Source organism: Sebastes umbrosus, chromosome 11 (genome assembly GCF_015220745.1).
Source record: "Sebastes umbrosus isolate fSebUmb1 chromosome 11, fSebUmb1.pri, whole genome shotgun sequence".
In the NCBI taxonomy this organism is placed as follows: domain Eukaryota; kingdom Metazoa; phylum Chordata; class Actinopteri; order Perciformes; family Sebastidae; genus Sebastes; species Sebastes umbrosus.
In genome coordinates, this window is record NC_051279.1 from 16,484,015 (window position 1) to 16,506,557 (window position 22,543).

General features: G+C 40.4%; 3 protein-coding genes across 3 annotated transcripts; 1 reads left to right on the top strand and 2 right to left on the bottom strand.

The window, feature by feature from the left end:
* Window positions 1-52: 52 nt before the first annotated feature.
* znf687a (zinc finger protein 687a) lies at window positions 53-11,963 on the bottom strand. Its single transcript, XM_037784571.1, has 11 exons — window positions 11,891-11,963; window positions 8,770-10,695; window positions 7,411-7,666; window positions 7,076-7,263; window positions 5,876-6,060; window positions 5,606-5,782; window positions 5,327-5,489; window positions 4,999-5,229; window positions 4,760-4,872; window positions 3,599-3,695; window positions 53-3,511 (listed from the first exon to the last, which is right to left on the bottom strand). The coding sequence occupies exons 2-11, from the start codon at window positions 10,672-10,674 to the stop codon at window positions 2,897-2,899; spliced, it is 3,930 nt and encodes a 1,309-aa protein (XP_037640499.1). The 5' UTR covers window positions 10,675-10,695; window positions 11,891-11,963; the 3' UTR covers window positions 53-2,896.
* Window positions 11,964-13,236: 1,273 nt separating this feature from the next.
* Window positions 13,237-19,474, bottom strand: LOC119496878 (26S proteasome non-ATPase regulatory subunit 4-like). Its single transcript, XM_037784528.1, has 10 exons — window positions 19,395-19,474; window positions 17,362-17,502; window positions 17,165-17,279; window positions 16,096-16,182; window positions 15,474-15,542; window positions 15,111-15,326; window positions 14,818-14,926; window positions 14,561-14,698; window positions 13,800-13,855; window positions 13,237-13,710 (listed from the first exon to the last, which is right to left on the bottom strand). The coding sequence occupies exons 1-10, from the start codon at window positions 19,418-19,420 to the stop codon at window positions 13,540-13,542; spliced, it is 1,128 nt and encodes a 375-aa protein (XP_037640456.1). The 5' UTR covers window positions 19,421-19,474; the 3' UTR covers window positions 13,237-13,539.
* Window positions 19,475-20,944: 1,470 nt separating this feature from the next.
* LOC119496880 (C-reactive protein-like) lies at window positions 20,945-22,448 on the top strand. The gene is made up of 4 exons (XM_037784529.1): window positions 20,945-21,043; window positions 21,441-21,498; window positions 21,676-21,778; window positions 21,876-22,448. Exons 2-4 carry the CDS (start codon window positions 21,441-21,443, stop codon window positions 22,384-22,386), a joined length of 672 nt encoding a protein of 223 aa, XP_037640457.1. The 5' UTR covers window positions 20,945-21,043; the 3' UTR covers window positions 22,387-22,448.
* The last annotated feature ends 95 nt before the right edge of the window (window positions 22,449-22,543 follow it).

A 22,543-nucleotide genomic window follows, 5' to 3' on the forward strand; every position in this document is an offset into this window, starting at 1 on the left:
TGAAATGGTATTTGAAGGGCAAAAACAAATGAGTTAAAAGAAGATAATGTGCCAGTTTTCATTATTCTTTATTAACTTTTGGTTAGAAATTGTTTTGTCAATACAAAAACGGAAAAAGTTAAATAGAACAATGTGTGTTAAAGCATTGGATAATCTCCTGAGAAAGTAAACATAAGCACAAACAGGTCACTGATGACTACAGCACATTAAAGGGATAGTTCTTAAAAAAAACAACTAAATACTCAGTGATGCAGATCCATGGGTATTATTAGCTCAGTCTATGGATCTTGTGGTCGGAGATATTTCAGCCAGACGTGAACAGCAAAAGAAAAAAAAAGTTGCAACTAAGCAAAGACACTAAAGCAAAATGCATCACTCTAAATCTTTCAAGCACCCATGACAGAATACGGCATCTCTACTAAACTTTCAACACGGTTTCTCCTCTCAGGCCTCATAACATCCAGCCACAATTCAGTCATGACTTGTCAGTTTCATGCCCTTCTATGTTGATGTGGATACTAAGTTGAAACCTGCCCATCAAAAACACAACCCTGCCAACAGTCACTGAGCCATGGTGGAACATCGGATTATGTTCATCTGGTTTGTTTTAGCGGTGCTAAAGAGTAAAGACAAATTCACAATATAAGGTTCAACATGTTCTTATCATCTTAGTAAAGCATAAGGAATAGACGCAATCTCATAAAACAATATTTGGATAAACGCACCCCAAAAGCCAAGATAAATAATTTTACTTCCATCTCTTGTTCACCGAGAAGGAATAAATCATTTAATCGAATGTACATACAGTACATTCCACCTAAAAAAAAGGTATTAAACATTCAGTTTTACCTCTTTAACTACCAATTGAGTACACTTCAGATTATTGCTAACCATTTCCAAAAGCAACATTTTTAAATTGGATACCTTGGTGGTCTTCATTCATTTCAGTACAATATAAATATACTGTAAACATAATGGGACTTCAAACTTGCTGAGACAGGTTATTAATACCAGTAAATATTTATAGGACAGATTTACATTTTTTCAATTGTCTTGAAACAATTTACCACGTTGGGCATTGAAAGAGTTATTGGTCGCTGTAATTATTCCTCCTGTCCAGTCTTCAACTGGAAGACATTCCTTTATCAATATGATGTACGATAGGGGACAAAATCCACAGTCCTCATTCTGAGCAAAAATATATTCCAAACTTTAAGTTTCAGCAGTTTGAGTTAGACAAACGATGTAGGTATCTTCCTAAGTTTGCCTTTTTAGTACCACATTTCCTCTGTGTGTTAGTATCCTGCTATTGCAGCTTAGCAGGAAAACACTACATGAAAACGCAAAGAGGAAATTTGATGGGTTACCCATTTAAAGCATCCATCCATTATCTGAAACCACTTATCCTATTCAAGGTCGCGGGGGGGCTGGAGCCAATCCCAGCTGACATTGGGCGAAGGCGGGGTACGACCTGGTCGCCAGACTATCACAGGGCTGACACATAGAGACAACCATTCACGCTCACATTCACACCTACGGGCAATTTAGAGTCAACAATTAACCTGCATGTCTTTGGACTCTGAGAGGAACCCGGAGATAACCCACGCTAACACGGGGAGAACATGCGAACTTCACACAGAAGGGCCACAAGCCGGGTCTGAACCTGCAACCCTCTTACGGTGAGGCGACAGTGCTAACCACTGCACCATCGTGCGGCCCCTATCTGAAGCAAATCTCTGTAAATTAGTTTTCATATAAACACTAAAATGTACAGAAGTTAATGGCTGCATTTAGAGGTGGGAATCGATCTCAAATATTAATGTAGGTTTTTGAAAATGGCTGGCAATAAGAAAGTATACACATTTAAGGTGGGGTTGGTAAAGATTTTAGAAATTTGTTTTGTTATATTAGTTGAAATTCTCATTACATCCCGACAGCAATCAATAAATGAAATACTCTGATAAAAAAAAAGGGGGAAAAAATCTGCTATTTATAGCTGTTGCAGGACTGTAATAAACCCGTCCTATTGTTTCTTTCGGCCTGAATGTAATGATTTGACAGGCTGCTTGACAGCAGTGAGTAGTGACAATAGCCATGTTCACCGTTCACATTCATTGTGATACGTTTATGTTTGTAATGATAATTTTGGGAAAGGAGCTTTGGAGGGAAGCGACACTGTCAGTGTTGCCGACTTGGCACAATGCTTTGCTAGAATCAGGGACTTTTGGAGCTAGTAGGCAGCTAGTGCTGATAGCTACTTTCATGGGAAAAGAGTTGGCATCACCGGGCTCGTTTTTTCGGTTGGATCATTTTTAAAAATCAAGTGTGCTCTTGCTAGTTACTCAACGACCCTGTCTTTAATAGTAACAGAGTTAACATATTCTAAACCGCTGCGATGATTATCTAAAAAATATGTAAGAAAAAAAAAGTACTTTACAGAAAAACACCTGGGTTGCCGTTCAAGCGTCTCCTCAGTAGGATGAGAATATTGAAATCAAAACAGACACATTCCATTGCGGTCCATCAACATTCAATGAAATAGCCATCATAATCACAGTAGGATCACAGTTCTCTACAGGCACATTATTATGTGGACATGGTCACAGCAGTGAACTAGTCAGACTAACTGTTCACCGACGAGGAAGTAGCGCTATCTCGTTAGTATCATTACTGACCACAGAAATACAGCATTAGATCCTGAGTATCAAGTAAAAGGTTAATCTTATCTCCACCAGTGAAAACACATTTGATTGTATTACAATCTATTCACATACAAACTCCCTTCTACCACTGTTCTTTGGTTAAATTAGTGCAAAGGTGTGCCAACACACACTTTGATAAGTTGACAGTAAATAAGGCACTTGCAAATAATCATTTACCCAAAGTATTTGGCGTCTTAGGGAGTTTTTCCAGCGTTCCGTGCGCTGATAAAAGCCATACCGTGAGTTCTGAAGTGCGTAGTCAGATCCGTTGCCTTTTCAAATTGTTTGCCACACACCCTACAAGCCAGTGTGCCGTCCTCTTCCTTCCCCTGAGAGGAGGGCGATGCTGGTGCAGAACCGTCCAGAGAGCTCTTATCATCATGGCTCCTGCTGTTACCAGGGGAAGGTGCTGCGTGCATGCTGAGGGATTGCTGGTTATCAGATGCATCTCTCACTTTGTGGGTGATGAAACGATGGCGTGACAGGGAAGAGATGGATGTGAAGCAGGCACCACACTGTAGACACTGCTGACCGCCGCCGCTGCCCTCCGTCGCTCCTCGCCGGTGCTGGCTGATATGCTCCAGGAACGACGCATGGTCCTCTGTGGTGAAGCCACAGGGGGCGCAGCGGAACCCAGACTCAGGAAGGGAGAATGGGGCAGAGGAGGAGGATCGCAACTTCTTCACTGGACTCACGCCATCTGTGGACTCTTCGTCCTGCTCCATCCTCACAACAGCTCCTCTCTGTCTCCGGCTAGCCCCTGAACTGCCGTCCTGTTCTGAAGAACTGTCGGCCTCATCTGCACCTGCCTGTGACGAGAGGAAATCAAGGCAACTGCTGTTAACAACGTCTCAGTAAAAAGTGTTTGACTTCTTGAAAGAAGAAGAGTGACTTACCGTGTTCTGGCTCATTGGGTCATTGCTGTGTCTTTGTTGAACATGCCTCTCCAACATCGCTCTGCTGCTGAATATTTTCTTATCCCCACTACAGAACCTACACACACACACACACACACACACACACCACTTATATTCATTAATGTACTCTGTGATGATTTAGTGACTGCAGTGAAGGTTTGAGTAGGCATCTTATTGTAACATCACTTATTTCAGGAATCAGTTACACCTGAAGTAAGGCTAACGCGAATGCTTCAACTTCGACTGTTGCCATGGTAATCAACGTTAAAATGTCATAGCATAGTATGCCATAAAAATGTCATAGTAAAGTATGTCATGCAAAATCATAGTACAGTATGTCATAAAAAGTCATGAAATATCATAGTATAGTATTTCATGAAAAGTCATAGTATAGTATGTCATAAAAATGTATGTCACAAGAATTGTCATAGTATAGTATGCCTGACATATGTCACAGAAAAGTCATAGTATAGTATGTCCTGAAAATGTCATAAAAAGTGAAAGTATAGTATACCATAAAAGTAAAAAAAAAAGTCATAGTATAGTGTCGAAAGCAGTCATAATATAGTATGTCAAAAAAACTCGAAAAAAGTCATAGTATAGCTATGTCGAGAAAAGTCAAAAAAGTCTGTATGTATGTTGGATAAAAGGTCAAAAAGTAAAAAAAAACAGCATGTCGAAAAAAAGTCAAAGTACAGCATGTCGAAAAAAAGTCAAAAAGTATGTATGCCAGAAGTCAGTATGCATGTCAAAAAACATAGTATAGTAGTCATAGTAAAGGATGTTGAAAAAAGGTAAAGTAAAAAAAAGAAAAGAAAAGAAAAAAAAGTCATCATATAATATTTTGAAAAAAATTGAAAAAAGTCATCATATAGTATGTCGAAAAGAAAGTCATAGCATAGTCATTTAAAAAAAAAAAGTCATAATATAGTACGTCGAAAAAGTCCTAGAAAAGTATATTGAAAAAAGATGGAAAAAAAGTCCTAGTATAGTTTGTCAAAAAAAATCCGTGAGGTCGCTACCTGACTGCTTACAATAGAAATTCTTTTGATAATAGTTTAAACTTTCGAACAAAGTGCCAGCAAAGTCAACTGGTGTGTCAATAATCAGGATAAGAAATGAAGAATGTGAGATACTCACTGGCAGCGAAAGCAACGATTCGTGACTTTGTGTTTGTCTCTGATGTGACGTCTCAGACTGGACGTGGTGGTGAAGGAGCTCTCACACTTGTTACAAGGAAACTTCTTCAGTTTCTACACAACACAAACACAAAAACAGTTGGTTACATCTCTTTATTTATAGCTGTATCTAAAAACTAAATTAATTTAGTCAAATTATACATCCTAGACAGCAGGGAGGAGTATGGTAGACTTCTAGACCTTGCTATGTTGTTCAGCCATGTGGGTAATGTAGTCTTCCCGGTCTGTGTAGCGTGCGTGGCAAGGTGCACACTTCCACCCTGACGGGGTCTTCGTCCTCTGCGTCTTTACTTTCTCCTCATCCATCGATTCCTCTCCATCTGAGCTCTCCAACTTCACTGAAGGCCGCGAACGAGAGGGAGCAGCTGGAGGTGAAGGCAACTCTTGTTTTATCGTGGGAGTCTTGTGGGTCTGAGTAACAAGAAAAAAAATAGAGTGTTAGAAGGCGGTCTTAACACTAACTGAACTACAGTATATTAGACACCATACAGTATACGCATGCATGTACCTTGAAATGGTCCAGAAGGGAATTCCTCTGAGAAAACAACTTGGTGCACTCGGGGCATTTAAACACATGCACCTTCTGATTTGTTAAATGAGTGTCAAAGTGGACGTACAGCAGGGACTTGTTTGTAAAAACTGTGTCACACATGACACATTTATAAATCGACCTGTAAAAGGATAGAAAAAAATGGTGTCAATTAATTGAAAGGAAAACATTTTTTCTAATGAGAAAAAGCACATTTGTGTGTGTGTGTGTGTGTGTGTGTGTGTCTGTAATACATACATGGTCTGTCCTTCAGTGAGCGTTGGATGTTGGGCACTGATGTGATTCTGTATGCTGGGAGCAGACTTGAAAGCCATGGGACAGCTGGGGCATTTGTGGAACATATCACAATGAGCCTGTTGGATGTGAGACTTCACAGAGTTAAGCCCTCCAAACACCACCAGGCAACTGGAACATCTGCAGAGAGAGAACAAATTGTTATGGCAGAGAAAAGAGGGAAACATGGGGCATATAAATAGAATTCATGTGGGTATAACAACGACATCACACCTGTATCCAATGCGACGTGAAAAGTGTAAACAGGTCTCGTCAAGGTGCGTTTGAAATAGCGGCTGCTTGGCCGTGCCCCCACACTCTGGGCAGACGTGTGGTGGGCAGCCCTGGTGGATGCGTTGATGAGCTGCTGCACTGCAGCTGTTGGGCAGCAGCATGGGAGGAGAACAATCTGTGCACGACTGGAGAACAACAGAAGAAGAAAGGAATTAAGTTCAAATTCATTTTTATATAATTGAAAAAACGAATTAAACTTCTTTTCCTCACACTCAAAAGACACACCGAGATAAACTTCCCACTCATTCCTGAATGATGCACCTTTTGTGGTTTGGAGGGGTCTCAATATTGTGTTTGTTGTGGAGTGAGTGTCAAAACATAAAGGGAGATTTGTCAAGTATTCAATTCTCTTATCAGCACGGGAGTGGGCAAATATGCTGCTTTATGCGAATGTGTGTATATATTTATTATTGGAAATCAATTAACAACACAAAACAATGACAAATATTGTCCAGAAACCCTCACAGGTACTGCATTTAGCATAAAAAATATGCTCAAATCATAACATGGCAAACTCAAACCCAACAGGCAACAACAGCTGTCAGTGTGTCAGTGTGCTGACTTGACTATGACTTGCCCCAAACTGCATGTGATTATCATAAAGTGGGCACGTCTGTAAAGGGGAGACTCGTGGGTACCCATAGAACCCATTTTCATTCACATATCTTAAGGTCAGAGGTCAAGGGACCCCTTTGTCATGGACATTTTCCATGACAGTTTTTCCTCGCCAAAATGTAACGTAAGTTTGGAGCGTTATTTAACCTCCTTCGTGACAAGTTAGTATGACATGGTTGGTACCAATAGATTCTTAAGGTTTTTGTAGTTTCACATGATACTAGTATCTTCACTCTAGCTTTAAAACTGAGCCCGGTACAACCTCCAAAAGATTGATTGCATTAATGCGTTAAAGAAATTAGTCGCATTAAAACAAATTTGCGTTAACGTGTTATTATCGCGTTTACGTTGACAGCCCTACTTGTAAGCTGTTTTGGTGTTTAGCAATATATCGATTGTCACTTTCTATAATGTCTTTAAATAAAGGGAATGTATATCTTTTCACTTTTTATAAATGCTCTGATGACACAATTGTATGTTTATGTAAAACCCAATAAACCAAGTTTGAAAAAAATAAAGACTCACAGATGTTTGTGCTGGTTTGATTTCTTGGAAATGCTCTGCCATCTCTTCTTTGCTGCGAAACTGAGCCAGACACTCAGGACATTTACTACTGACGTGCTGCACTGCCTCTGCGTTCTTCTTGGATACTGATTGATTAGGCTGGGGTGTTGGGTTTGGGGTGGCCTGGCCTGAAAGGGATGATGATGGTCCTGAACAGAATGACAAAAAAGGATGGAGAGAGCACGCCTGAGGAATCAATGAGGAATATACAAAGAGAAACATAATCGCACACAGGATTCACATCCAAAAGAAGAACAATTAAACAACGGTGTTGAGACAGAACAGTGTTAACCAACCAGTTGCCATGGGTTCCTGATGGCCAATCATCTGCTCCACAGGTACAGGTTTCATGACCAGGTGTGAACACTGCATGATCAGGCCTCTCTCCTTGTGCTCTCTGGCGTGTAAAAGCAGGCTGCACTTGTTGTAGAAGGCTAACCGCTTGGCGCAGTGATTGCAGGTCACCTCAATCCTCAGCGAGCGCCGATCGTAGTGCCGCGCCAAGCTCTGCTTCAGGGCAAAGGCATCACCGCACTCCAAACAGCGGTAACCCTGCACGGGATCAGACATTCATCTTCTTAGATATTGACATTTAATAAGAAACGAAGCTATGTAAAACAATGCCGTGAGCTTGTCATGAAATTATGATTAATAAAAACCAATTAAGGTTAGTTCTGTTAGAGGAAGCCAGCCTGCCAGGAACATTATATGTTACAATGAAAAACCTATGACACTGTTCACAAAGCAGTATCAGGTGAGTTATTGATAATCTATTATGGGTTTGTGGCAGGGGTACCTAGACCCCCTGTACACCTGGCATTAAAATGTGTCTTGTATCCAGATTATATCTAGATATGATTTAACCTGATTACATTTACATCAGGTATTAATACGTGTCTCCAGTGTCCATAATTGAGATTTGATTGAGATCCGATCACTCTGCCTGAGAGGGCTGAGAGGAAGGCTGCATTGCGCACAGGTTTGCAGCCGGGCACTGCCGGAGATGCGGTGTGTAATGCGTGGACACATCAGCCTCAAAACGCCGCTGCGTCTACACTCGCAGACACACAGGGATGAGGAGATGAGGCGATGAGCACAGACAGAGCAGTGGTGGGTATCTCTCTGGTCACTGTGTTCCAGTGACTGGAGGAGCGCGATTCTCCCCTCTCTCACACACACACACACACACACACACACACTGATATTGCCAAAGCTTTGAATATTCGCCGTTGATTAGCCTACTACCGAAGCTGTAGAGCACAAACATTTTTACTCAGGACAGCCCTAGCATCACTGATTTCCGCCCACATAGTTGTAGTATATGGATTTAAAACACATTTGCATTTACACTTGTGTTCAGTGTGGTGACAATGTGTTCCTGTCAATCTCTGGAGGTGGTTTGGTCGATCGGAACACGACAATCCATCCTCGATGCGTTTTGGGTGCATTTACACCTGTATTTTCATGTGGTCAAGCACTATCCGATTGCAATCTGACCCAAAACTCATTTTAATGCCAGGTGTAAAGGGAGTCCGAGTTGCAGTTTAAACTGCAGATTTTTGTCCCTTAAAATGTCAGAAAATCGTGGAAACATTCAGTTAACTATCATATATAATTGACTATTTGTTTCAGTACTGTACACTATGACCTCTTACCTGTGCAGGAAGAGGAAGACCCCACTCTGCAGGAAGAGGTGAGCTCAGATCTGGTTTATAAATGGGCAGCAGGTTCTTATTGTTGAGGATCTTGTTGAAAGCTTCAACCAGGTTGGTCTGAGTCTTGGATATGATTGCCCCGGTGCTGTTAACTATGGAAGCTGGTCTGCTGCTACTTTGAGGCGTAAGCAGAGGTGAGGGTGTGGAAAGTGTCACCCCACTGTTCAGAGTTTTCTGACCCAGGCTGCGAGGGTTGATGCCACCAAGGCTGACTCTGGGAGCGGAGATGGAGGGCAGTGCTGCAGTTTTGGTGATGCTCACAGCTGTGGGGGAAACTTTAGGCTTGGTGTCCTCTGTGGTTTTGTCTTTGACCGTACTGGCACCTTCCAGCGTTGCAGTACAGGCGTCCTGGAGCATCGCCATGGCAGGCATCGGAGATTGCTGTGATAACTCCTTCTTGGATCTTGTGTTGTGAAGTTCTGGTGAAGGTTTTATTTTTTTCACACCCTTGGTAGTGGCTCTTCCACTTCTTTTAGGGGCAGCACCAGTCACAGTCCTTTTGACGCTGCCTTTGGGCATTTTGATTTTAACTTTGAGGGGACGCAACGGAGATGAAACTGTCTTGGCTGCACTAGCAGACACAGGATCCTCAGTGTCAGCACCACGGCTCTCCTCCTTTAAATTTTCTCCATCTCCAGCCGCCTTTTCACTCCGCTCCTCAGTGTCACCTGGCCTGTCCTCTTCTTTGGGCTCACTTTCCATGAGCTCCTCTTGGCGACGGAAGTCCTTGTGGTTCGCTGCTTTTTGGACCGTATCGGGGCTGCTGCTTCTCTTGGGGACTACAAGACCTGTCTCACTGGGAGGTGGGCTCTCAGGAGAGTCCCTCTCATCAATCACATGCTCTGGGTATTTCTCCTCTTGGACTGATGCAGAGCCCGTGCTGAGAGAGGGGAGGCAGGCCTGGGGGCTCAGTGAAGGAGGAGGAGCTGTGGAAGGAGAACTGGGGGTGGTAGGTCGCCCCTCCTCCTTAAGTTGGGGTTTAGGTTTTGCAGGTGCCAGAGAAGGCAGACGAGGAGGATGAGAAACAAGACAGGAAGTTGTTTCAGGAGACCCAAGTGGCTCAGACCGTAGTTTTGCTCTGTGTTTAAATTTGGGAGGGGAGGACATTACAGATTCTGGGCTCTCTTGGATCACCAGCGGGCTTCCTAAGTCTGGCTCTGAATCTTCTTCATCCGAGTGCATAACATGCTTAAATCCAGCCCCGTTTTGTGGTAAAGGGGAGGATGACGGACTTCTGAGGAGACAAGTTTCCTCCTTCTGAGGGGAGTGAGGGCTGAACGAGTGTGGCGAGGGAGGAGTTGAGGAGTTGGGACCAGCACTAGTCGAAGACTGGAGGTAGAGGTGGGGCTTCAAACTGTTCATGACATCAGTCGTGCGCTGGACCGATCCAACCTCAGCTCCTTCATCGCTTTCACTCTCATTAGCGTTAAGCGTGGACCTCAATGGTGAACGAGGGGGCCATGGCTCTGGGCTGGACTGACCCTGATCCATGGGGACAGATCCCTCAAAGCCATTGGCAATCTTGGGCTCCACAGGGGCATCGGCGGATCTTTTGGGACCAAGTTGTGACATGAGGTCCCCCACCTTGACCTGAACCTGAGAGTTTAAGCCACTGCTTGAGGGTTTATCTGTTTTATCCTCCTCTTCAAAAGACTCGGACCGTACGGTGTTCTTCACAATAACACTGACCACAGGAGGTGATCCACTCTCTCTCTCATCTGCATTAGTCCCATCCTCATCCCGTTCCTCCTCTGGACTTGACTGAATGGCCTCTTTGGCATCAATATCAGGAATGTCAAAAGCTGCCAGCAAATCATCAAAGTCTGGGGTCTTCATGTCCCCCATTGCCAGCACAAGGCTCGAAACCTATCGGGGGGGCAAGGAACAGACAAACGCATACAACGTTAATTTAATCACAATACGTTCACACAGCTAAACTATGACACCAACCAAAGCCAAGACGCCTGGCTCTCAGGACCTCACATCACTCACAGACAATCTGCTGTAACTTCCCAAGAGACGGAAAGCCTCAGACTTTTTCTAAGTAAGAGAAGCTGTTCTCTGCTGGGATTGTACAAAAAACAGACATATTATAATGTGGAGAATTATGAACTGTCCAGATCCCGGTTTCTCAAATTAAAGAGCACATCTTTCAGCTGGATGTCTGGATAAAGAAATGCACAGAGAAGTGAAGTATTTCTAAGGATTGGTTGGTATAACAGGGCAGTTCAAAGTGCTTTACATAAACATTCAAGAACATTGCAACAAAGTGCAAAAGAACATTAAGACATAATTAAAACAGTTATAAAAACATTAAAGATTAGAAAATAAAAACAAGCTAAAAATAAAAGCTATAGGATAGAAGCTAAAATAGAGTACAACACACAAGAGTAAAAGCTCTAGTGCAGTATATAAGATCTTTATCTGGTTTAATAAAAGGCAGCAGCAAACAGGAAAGCTTTAAGCTTTGATTTTAAAGAGCTCAGAGTTGGTCCTGCAGGTTTCTGGGAGCTTGTTCCAGATATTTGGTGCATAAAAACTGAACGCTGCTTCTGCATGTTTAGTTGTGACTCTGGGGGACACTAAGCAGACCTGATCCAGATGACCTGAGAGGTCTGGATGGTTCATAACACAGCAGAAGATCAGAAATGTAATTTGGCCCTAAACCATTTAGTACTTTTATAAATATGTGACAGCTGGTTTCACAAAGAGGGTCGAGAGTGTTTGGTGTTATTAATCTGCTCCAGACTTTACTGATGAACAAGATAAACAGGTTTAAAGAAACAAAAACAAGGTTGCATGTCAAACTTAGCTGACTAACTCACGTTGCAACAGGTGGCTCCTGCTGCTAGCAGCTAGCTCAACGTTAGCATGTAGCAGCTAGCTCGCCTCGTTAGCCTCAACAGACCAACTTTTACTCACCTAAACTATCATTTAGCTTCATCAGAGCAACACTCAGCTAACGTGGTGCTACTGTAGTATGTTTGTTACGTGTTGTGTTCGTTATAGTTGAACTTAAACATGAGCTCGCGCTTGTATTTATTTAATTAACTTGATTTACCTGCTAGTTAGCGAAGTTGGTTCCTGCTTTCCTCTCCGACGCATAAATACCGCGTCATCAAATCGTGCGACAGCGACTTCCCAGCATGCCTCACAATACATGTTCACAAGTTAAAGGTGTCATGCAAAAAAAACCTTTTAAAATTTTACTTAAAATACAAAAGTATTAGCATGAAAATATACTTAAAGTAACAAAAGTACTCAATTCAGGTTTTATGCACCAAATATCTAGAACAAGCTCCAAGAAACCTGCAGGACCGCTCCAACTCTTTTAAATCAAAGCTTAACACTTTCTTGTTTGCTGCTGCCTTTTATTAAATCAGATAATGATCTTATACTGCACTAGAGCTTTTACTCGTGTGTTATGTTTCTATTTTAGCTTCTATCCCAGCTTTTTATTTTTAGCTTGTTTTTATTTTCTAATCTTTAATGTTTTTATGTTTTTATAACTGTTTTAATTATGTTTTAATGTTCTTTTGCACTTTGTCGCAATGTTCTTGAATGTTTATGTAAAGCACTTTTAATTACCCTGTTGTTGAAATGTGCTCTACAAATAAAGCTGCCTTGCCTCGCCTTACTCATTTTGTAGAATAGCCCATTTATATAATATATTATGCTTATTGATGTAATAATGTGTACATCACTTTAATAATGCAGCTGGCTAATCTTATTGATAATAATATCATTATATATTTACTGATTATATTTTGTAAAGAGTAATTAACTTAAGTTATCAAACAAATGTAGTGGAGTAAAAAAGCACAATATTTGCTTCTGAGATGTAGTGGAGTAGAAAATGGAAATACTCAGGTAAAGTACAACAAGTACCTAAAATTTTCCACTTAAGTACAGTACTAAAAAATGTAAATGTACTTACCAGTAGTTATTTCCATCACTGGTTTTGGCAATCTAATCTCTGTACACTCTTAAGTACTTACTTGCTGACAAACTCTGTTCTCATACAATATGATTTTTGCAGTAACACAAATGCATTATTATTATTATTATTATTCTTAATCTGAATATTCTGCAACAAAAAGTTCCTACATAAACAGATTTTCAAAAGGTCTTTGTCAGCATGTCTTTATGTGTCTCCCCTAGGCTGTGTTTGCTTATATGTGCCTTGTATTCCTGTTTTGTTCAATAAAGAACACCCAGTCATAATAATAATAATAATAATAATAATATTGCCATCTTGCAACTTTAAATGCATGTTTAACTGGGTGCTGGCTGTGTAATACCAGTGATGTTTGTACATTTCAATGCAAAATCCATTGATATTTTGGAAAAGTAGGTGTGTAAAAATGAAACTGTAAATACATTTCAAGCATCAGATGAAGTACACCGTTGTATTTTGTAAATTTATTGAGGAAATCTGCCCATGTTACTGAGTAGTTATATTACAAAAGATTCAAAAGTAAGCATATCTGCTTGACACACACAACAAAATGTAAATCAGAATAGGCCTTTAACCTAAAGTTGAAAAAAAGTCAAAAGTTGTTTACAGTTTACACACATAACATAAACAAAAGATGAAGAAAATGGTTCCTGTATGGAGGAGAGTAATACCGTTACCGTGAATAACACATGCGGTGCAATTCTCAGGTCGTTTTTTTATTTATCATATATTATGTTCCTTTCTTTGGGTCTTCATTTCTTTTTCTCCTCATCTTTCTTGGTGTCGGGTTTAGAGCCCGTCTGGGAAGCCAGAGAACCCATGGCGTTACGGATGGCCTCGTTGTTGGGGTCGACTCCAGGAAGGTTTTCCAGGACGCTCTGAAGGAACTCTGGATCCTGCATGACGTCGTAGTCCTCTTCATCCTGGACACAGAAAATGACGTATTGTAATATTTACCACTTTTCAATTTGATGAAAAAGACCAATGAGAACTAATAAAGGCTTGTGCTTACCTTAGCCTTACTGGAGTCCGTGTCAGCTCCTGTGTCCATGTCTTCAGCACCAAACTCTGCAACACAAATTGAACAGAAATGTTGTTTGAGTAGGAAAAATATGGTTTATGGAAAATTGTGGTCATTTTTAACCTGGGTTATATGATGTGCTGCTGTGCAAAAACATATTTGGACACTTTGAACTGCATCTAATATCTAATTATTACCAAAAGTGTTTCATAATTAGGTGTGTTATCTTAAATAATAAGAGCAATACCATGCTTGTACTCTCGTGCTGCATTCAGTGCACATAGAATATTTTGTAAATATAGACCTTAGACTAGAACAAACTGCTCCTGCCAACTGTTTAGTCATTAATCATAAGTAGGATATGTGAGCATGTTTGCCAGGCTCCAAAGTCTCATAAGAAATTGTATTAGAGTGCCAATACAAACAAACCAATAACAGTAATGTTACCATCTCCAGGTAATCATTATCCAAATTAGCAGTTAGATATATGCACTTCTACAATCAATCATACCTACAGTGATAAAAGGCAGATAAACTCTATATTCTGGAGTTTGTCCGTGGCTCATTTTGGATTCAAGAATACAAATAATACAAGTAAAACTCATACAGGACCACGAAAACTGGTTCTTCTGCTTCCTCTAACAGGAACATGATTTTATATCGTTGATGTGATGCATACTGAATCTCTTGTATTTGAGGTTATCAATTCTCCTGGCCAGGGAAATTCAAAAAATGTAAAATCCATGTTTAACCTGCTCCTTCTCCTTGCATGGACATCTGCAGAGCATAGGCAATCTGTTCGTCCTCTGTCATGCGGCTGAAGTCTGGTAGAGCAGGTGTGGATGACTCTGTAAGTGGAACAGACATCTTCAACAGGGCATCCTCAGACTCTGCAAAAGAAAGAGAAAAAACGCAGCTCACGTTGAGAGCCATAAACCCTCTATTGAAGGAAGAAGGGCGGAAATTGGCATCTATTACAGCAAATCAAGTTGCTGGACATTTTTCTCACCGTCTGCAGCAGGAGAGGAAACGCCAGCGTCAGCAGCTGATGCGACAGCGGCTCTGCGAGCTTCATCCTCCTGTCGTTGTCTCTGCTCCTCCATAGATACCCTCAGAGCCTGGAGAGAAGAGAGGAAGATAAATAATCAAATAAAATGGCAAACAGTATGATGCCACAAATATATATGATGAAGAAAGAATTAAAAAGACAAAATGTTATATAGAAGGTAGTAAAAGTTGTGATTGCAATGAACTATACACATTACAGTGAACTATTGCAGCATCTTTGCCCTGCTCTCTTACCAAGGCCAGCTCTGGGTCTGCGCTGGGATCCACTCCAAACTCAAAGTCCCCGGCACCCAGGCCCAACACTGCACCTCCCTCTCCAGCCAGGATGGGTGAGGACAGCAGGGCATCAGCCAGACTGGGGCCTGGAGGAACTGTGACCAGGTGGGAGCCTGCTCCCTCTTTGCCATTCAGTGTGGTGATGAAGGCCGTCAACTTCTCTGTGTTCATCTCCTGCAGGGGTGAGAAAGAAAAAGAGTAAGCACATGGACCAGACAATAGCTTAGAAATACACACAATAGCACATTAGATATCCATGATGCTGTGTTCGTGTGTGTGTGTGTGTGTGTGTGTTTGTGGAGCGTTGATGGAAAAAAATACCTCTTCTCCAAAGTTAATGATATCCACATTGACCTTTTCCTTCTTTAGACGCTTTGCCATTTTGACCAGCTACAAGAAAATAAAAACACTTCAGTGACACATATATTATCAGGGGCCTGTAATGAAAAAGCATTACTAATTAAGCTAAATAACAACACCTAGAACAGCTATTTTAATGTAATATGTAATGTAATTAATGGTATGATTTGCATGAAAAGACTAGTAGTAAGTTGTGTTTAAAGATATTGATGTTAGCTGTTGAGTTTGTAAACTCTTTAGTCTTTACATAACCCAGGGAGACTTGTGTTAGTTTACATTAATGGCTTAGTCAGTTTAGATAAACAAAGGGTAAATAATTATGTGTTAATATCTCTTTGGTGTATACAGGTAGCAGTGTTCGAAGTTCACTCAGGAAGAGTTTGGTGAGCAGCATGCTTTTCAAAGATGTCTACCATCCCGTCCAAAGAAAATCTTAACAGTCTGATATTGTTGACAGTCTCCTCCCTGGTTATCAATACCAAAATCATTAATCTAGTATTCGCTGGGTAATATGTAAACTCCCTCAGTAACATAAACACTAATAACATGCAAAACACTTGACTTATGTCAGAAAGTAGCTCACTTCTTTTTCGTTGTCCTCCACTGGGCTGCCAACAAATGCAATAATGCGCATCTTGTGGTTTTTGCCCTGTCTGTGCTTCAGCGCCAACTACGGAGAGAAACATGACAGACGAAAGAAAAGAAACCTTATGAAGTGATAAATGCATTCATGTGACAAAATAGGACGATAGATCTTTTCACCACAGACATTTACGCATGTAAAGCACAGGGTGTAATCAATAATATTAATGATGGCTGCATCACATTTAGATGAGTCAGTTCTTTTAGGACACTTTCACAAGCCACAGTCCGTTTGGCTGGTTCAAATCAGAGGGAAATTGATTCTTTTGGTTAATTTTTTAATAAGTCTGGTTCGGTTTCACAGTGCAAAGATTAAAGCGGACCAAATTATTTAAAAAAAAACAAAATGCTGATTGTGCGTGTATGAAGGAGTGAATTTATCTCTTTCGTCTCGAGAGCTGTCACTTCTAAAACAGGCAATAGCGGACATTGAAATAAGATAAGATATTCCTTTATTAGTCCCACAGTGAAGAAATTTGCAAATGGCATATATAGCAAATATTGCTGTCAAGGTTTTTTTCACTTTGACTCAGCACTGATCTACTGTGTGCACAAATCTCTTCTCCAGTTTATCTCGTATGACTTTATAAACATTCCTTTATTTAGCATTCCGTTTGTTTTCTTCGGCCCAGATGTCAACGGACTACTGCAGAAGTTCAGGTCAGTACTCTCTCACTCATATTAACCAGTCATTTACCTGTGTCAATCTCAACAAATGCCCGCACAGGCAGCCTGACCTTTTGGTTCGCTTGGAAATGGTTGTTTTGGTCCGCACCATTGTATAATTACTGCGTTCACAACTGCCTAAACAAACCACACCATGAGCTGAACTGCACCAGGATTTGATTAAAACAGACTAAATGTTGGCTTGTGGAAGCGCCCTAACTGACCTTTCCATATGTCCTAATGTTCCTAAAATTAACTTCATACATCTTTTCCAGCTCCTCTATTGGTTTCCTTCAGGAGAAGCTAGGAGAAGACTCACTGTGTAATGAAAATCAGAAACTCACATGTGCCACCCTGATGCCAGTGCAGAAGCAGATGTTTCCAATAGGCTGCACAGCATGCAGCTTGGACAGTATCCGGCCCGTGTCTGGAGTCAGTGTGGTCAGCACCTCACAGTTGCTGCACGGAGACACAACACTTGTGTTATTATACTAACATATTTTAAATATCAGTACACTCATTCAGACACACTGTCTCTTACTTTGCCATGGTGATGAGGCCCACGTTGTTTTCAGGGTTGGTGCGGGTCTTGGAGTGACAAACAATATTAACTGCGTCCTGCTGAGCCTGCAGCCTGGTGGGTAGAAAGTCTCCATTGCGCATGTACTCACTGTTGTCCACACTAAGAAAAATAAACAGCAGTTTTAAGAATGTGAAAAAATGTAAATTACATCGACTGGACAAATATGGGTTGTATAGAGTATTATTGATATTTATATACCGATAATACGGCAATATATATGGCCAGAATACTGTATTCCATATAAAGGGGGCAGACACTGAAACATTTAGTTAATTAATCAATTAGTTGATCGACAGTGACTTTTTTTTATAAATGATTAATCGCTGAAGTAATTTGTCAATAAATGCCATTTACTGGTTTCAGCTTCTCAAAAGTGAAGATTTGCTGCTTTAAGTTGTATATTTTAGAGTCTTGGATTGTTGGTTGGACAAAACAAGCTCTATGAGTACTTTTCCTACAAACCTTCACAAAATGTTAGTTCTCCAAAAACGTTTTGTGAGGAACACATCTCCTCTGCTCCTCTATTTAAGAAACTCCAGATTCTTACTATTTATGATATCAATATTTCTCAAATATGTGTCTTTATTTATAAGATACTTTCTGGTGAAGGGAATATTCCTGAGCAGTTCAACAAATTCTCAGGTCCATTCTTACTCAACCCGTCAGTCTCTAGATCGTCATCCTCCTAACTTCCTCACTAGTAGAGGTACATTTTTGCTAAGATTTAGGGGAACCAAATTATAGAGTAGCTTTTCACATCTATCAATAAACTGTTCATCTGTCAAATGTTTCAAAAGTCGCTTAAAGGGTCATTTAATTGCTGTCTTGTAATTGCTTTTCCCCATGTTGTCCATGTATCTGTTTTAATGTTTTTTTATTTTCCCCCCACTCACAATGTTGTTTGGTTACGATTGCCCAGAAGTCTTTATAGATATTTAAATCAATATCCTCCTCACAAACACTAACCATACACTTCCGCGCAACACACACACACACACACACACTTTTTTTGATATACTTACTTTATTGTTATTGTTATTATATATATCTTGTCCTAATTGTTTGATATCACTATCATGTAGTCATATTATTTCTTTATATTAATCTTGTCTCTAGGTGGAGGCTTCAGATAAGCCCAGTGGGTTTTTTGCCTCTTCCTGCACTGTATATTATTCATTTATTTTGTGTTATGTTGTATGGTCTTAAATTGTGCAAAATAAATAAATAAATGAACAGATGCTTTGAGAAAATGTGATAAGCATTTATCACTATTTTCTGACAAATGACAACATGATTAATGAAAAAGAAAATCTATCAATATATATAACACATTAATGAAAATGATTGTTGTAACTTAGCCCCAGTGAACACAATCACCTGATCTCATACAATGTGATGGAAACCAATGCAATAGCCTTGCAGTACTGCTAACATTACCTATGAAAAACTAATAATATTGGTTTAACAAGAAGGTTTTTCATGTCATGTGCACTCTCTCTGAATACATCCAGGACTGAGAGTCTGTTTGCGCTACCTGAAAGGCTTGTTTGGTCAAATAAAGACAACAATAGAGGCCACTGAGCTGCATGTTCTGACAATGACAGTAGGTTGTAGCATTAGCTACAGCGTTAAACAAAGACCTTTATAGTCGATTTGAGGCGTAATTTGCACTTTACAATTGAGTTCCAGGTAGCAACACAGCATTGGCTGGCGTTAGTAAACATATAACCTGTTAAATGTCCCATAACGTGTCTGTAAAGCTGTGTGTTAGCTGTGTCGCTGGAGGCTGCTGCTGGCTAACGATAGCTGGTGATGGAGTGACTCAGGATAGATTCAGCATCTTAAACCACAAACTAAACACATAAACACAACCAATGTGTCACACAAACCACCACAAAACACGCACAATTAGTTTATCAAATGATAAGCTTATTTTGCATAAAGTTAGTCATTCAGTATTTTGAACTTTAAACATATTTCTCATTCCTTACCAGACCATAGTACTCTCAAGCACCATCTTGATGTCTGTGGGTTTCTACGTCATCGTGAGGGTTTATGGGTAATGGTGTTTTTTATATATATAAAAAAAAAAAAAAACTGAAAGAAACACTGAATTTCATACAATATTATGATAAAATGCTAGGATACGACGGAGTATTAGGGTATAAGGGTATTAGGAGGAAAAAATCGGAGATTTCGAGAATAAAGTCATAACTTTACGAGATAAAAAGGCGTAAAATTACGAGAATAAAGCTGTAATTTTTACGAGAAAAAATGTTGTAATATTACGAGGATAAAGTCGTAATTTTACGAGAAAAAAAGTCGTAATATTACAAGAATAAAGTCGCAATTTTACGAGAAAAAAAGTCAAAAAGTCGTAATATTACGAGAATAAAGTCGTAATTTTATGAGAAAAAGTTGTAATATTACGAGAATAAAGTCGTAATTTTACGAGAAAAAAGTTGTAATATTATGAGAATAAAGTTGTAATTTTACGAGAAAATAAGTCGTAATATTACGAGAATAAAGTCGTAACTTTATGAGAAAAAAAGTCAAAAAAGTCGTAATATTACGAGAATAAAGTCGTAATATTACGAGAATAAAGTCGTAATTTTACGAGAAAAAAGTTGTAATATTACGAGAATAAAGTTGTAATTTTACGAGAAAATAAGTCGTAATATTACGAGAATAAAGTCGTAATATTACGAGAATAAAGTTGTAATTTAACGAGAAAAACGTGGTAATTTTACGAGAAAAAAAGTCGTATTTATCGTGACAGTAGCACATGAAACAGGTAACCTGAAAAAAATCATGTGCCTCTGTGTCCTCCGGTGTCCTCCGGTGCTCCTAACAGCATCTGCAAGATTTCACAGACCGAAGGAAAACAAGCAGTAGGGGCTGATCTGAGGTCTGCTGTCCAGCTGCCGTCTATGAGAGCCGGCTGTCACTCGCGTACTCCGACCAAACGGTCAAACTAGGCAGCGCTGATCAAATACAGTATGAATCAATATTCACCTCAAATGTTTTCAGAATCATCTAATAGTGTACGGTTTAGCTGTAAAATGGGAAAGTTTGTGACGTCACCGCCATTGTGAAATCTGGTGAAGGAACGCCAAGTTCTGGTCACATGACCGGAGCACAGCCAATAGGAACGCTCTCTCAATGAAATGACCTGCGATTGGTCAAAGTCTCCCGGATAAATTTTTTAAAGCCTGAAAACAGAGCCATGAGGAGGAGCAGAAGTCTATTTTTCTCTCAGAGCACTTGAATTACAATATGCTGAAAGGTTATTATGGAAGTTTTGCCTAATGATGCCAAAAATATACTGCCTACTGCCACTTTAAGGCGCCTCTGAGTAAGCTACAGGTGTGCACATGTGAGCAATACGGTAGGTGCCCTATGATAGAAAAAGTACCTTCCTTTATAGGGCAAAAATTAATCATGCAAATGTCCCATGAGGACACAGTATGCCCCTTCTGACCCCAAAAGTGGCCCCCTTCATTTATCCTACAGTTGGGAAATAGTCCAGAGTCCTCCATGATGAAAGCAGATCAAACAACCTGCCTCACAGATAAAAGAAGGTTACACATCCTGAAACTGGGGCATCCAGGACAAGAAGCTGACACAGCCAGGCCACAAGGTAAAGGACACTCTATTCATCTCAACCCTAATAGTTTATTTTTAGGTACTTTTACTGATGCTTTACTTTTTTTTTTCCTTCCAGCCTGATGGATTTCTTATTAATTTTCAAGCTAAGTCATTTGCTATTCGCATCTGATCCTTTGTGTTTTGTAGATTTATTAAAATTTACTTTTATAAAGTGATATCTACTTATTGGTTGATCGAAAAACACTGATGCCTAAATTCACTTCCCTGAAAAAGGAGTTAAAAAGGTGTTGCTTGGAACCTGCAGATGCTCCCAAATGGTGATGAATGAAGGCATTATTGAGTTGAAGTGATTGTATGGACACAGAATTACTGTAAACACAATTGACTATATTCATTGATACTAAAACATTGCCTCTTTGAAATCTCAGATGGAGAAACTCTTACTTTTGATGGTGATGCTTGCAACATGTTGTGCAGCACCCCAAGGTATGTCAGCATTTCTTCAATCAACAAAGCTTTACGGAGTAGCATGTGAATGATATAATGTAGATTGAATTGCTCTGTTTGTTTCGATCACAGAACATTTGTTGTTCGTGTACTCAGTATTCTTGCTTGCTCTTCTCCTCTGAAAAAAATTCTTGGTTTGATTTTCCACCGGTGCAGATCTGTCAGGCAAAGTGTTCGTCTTCCCCAGGGAGAGCAACGTAGATCGTGTGAAACTCCTGACACCTCAAACCACATTAAACTCTGTGACCACCTGTCTCAGGTAACTGGAGGTGGTGTAATCAGAAAGCTTCTTTATTCATGGTAATGTTTGAAGAAGAGTTTGCCCCAGTTTCTCACAGCTCTCACATCTGTTTCAGATTCAAGACAGATCTCGCCAGGAACTACGTGCTCTTCTCTTTGGCTACTACCAGGTTCAGCAACAACTTTGTGCTCTATAAGCTCACTTCATCAAATACCATCAGGATGCATGCTCATGACGGGGGTACAGACTTCCTGTCACTGTCATTAGCCCCAAACACCTGGCACTCTGTGTGCGGCACCTGGCGCTCTGACAATGGGTTGGCTCAGCTGTGGGTGGACGGCAAGGCAACCATCAAGAGATTCATCAAAGCTGGGCCCATCACTGGAGCACCCATCTCTATCCTGGGCCAAGATCAGGACAACTATGGCGGGGGTTTCGCTGCAGATCAGTCATTCGTTGGTATGCTTACTAAAGTCCACATGTGGGACTATGTCCTCCCCGCTGCTGAGATCAAACGCTATATGGTTGACGCACACTTCACTCCAGGCAATGTGTTCAACTGGAGAGCCCTGAATTATGAAATCACAGGGCAGGTTGTGGTGGATGAGGAGTCTGAAGTTATGTAACAGGGTGTAAAACAATGACTTATGCACTCTAGGCATGATTAAAATCTCTCCAGATACTTAAAGATGGTAGTCTTTTTTTTTTTTTTTAAACATACACTATCATTCACAAACACCCAGTAACAGGTAGTTGGATAATACACACAAACAAAGGGGCCCA

Excerpts from the sequence above, each read along its gene's own strand:
- znf687a (XM_037784571.1), bottom strand. The coding sequence starts at position 10,674 with ATGGGGGACATGAAGACCCCAGACTTTGATGATTTGCTGGCAGCTTTT. Across the intron at positions 5,783-5,875 it reads TCACGTCGCATTGGATACAG|ATGTTCCAGTTGCCTGGTGG; the intron begins GTGTGATGTCGT and ends CTCTCTCTGCAG. Across the intron at positions 5,490-5,605 it reads CTCACTGAAGGACAGACCAT|GTCGATTTATAAATGTGTCA; the intron begins GTATGTATTACA and ends ATCCTTTTACAG.
- LOC119496878 (XM_037784528.1), bottom strand. The coding sequence starts at position 19,420 with ATGGTGCTTGAGAGTACTATGGTCTG. Across the intron at positions 17,503-19,394 it reads CTTGAGAGTACTATGGTCTG|TGTGGACAACAGTGAGTACA; the intron begins GTAAGGAATGAG and ends TATTTTTCTTAG. Across the intron at positions 16,183-17,164 it reads CTGGCATCAGGGTGGCACAT|TTGGCGCTGAAGCACAGACA; the intron begins GTGAGTTTCTGA and ends TTCTCTCCGTAG.
- LOC119496880 (XM_037784529.1), top strand. The coding sequence starts at position 21,441 with ATGGAGAAACTCTTACTTTTGATGGTGATGCTTGCAACATGTTGTGCA. Across the intron at positions 21,499-21,675 it reads ATGTTGTGCAGCACCCCAAG|ATCTGTCAGGCAAAGTGTTC; the intron begins GTATGTCAGCAT and ends CCACCGGTGCAG. Across the intron at positions 21,779-21,875 it reads TCTGTGACCACCTGTCTCAG|ATTCAAGACAGATCTCGCCA; the intron begins GTAACTGGAGGT and ends CATCTGTTTCAG.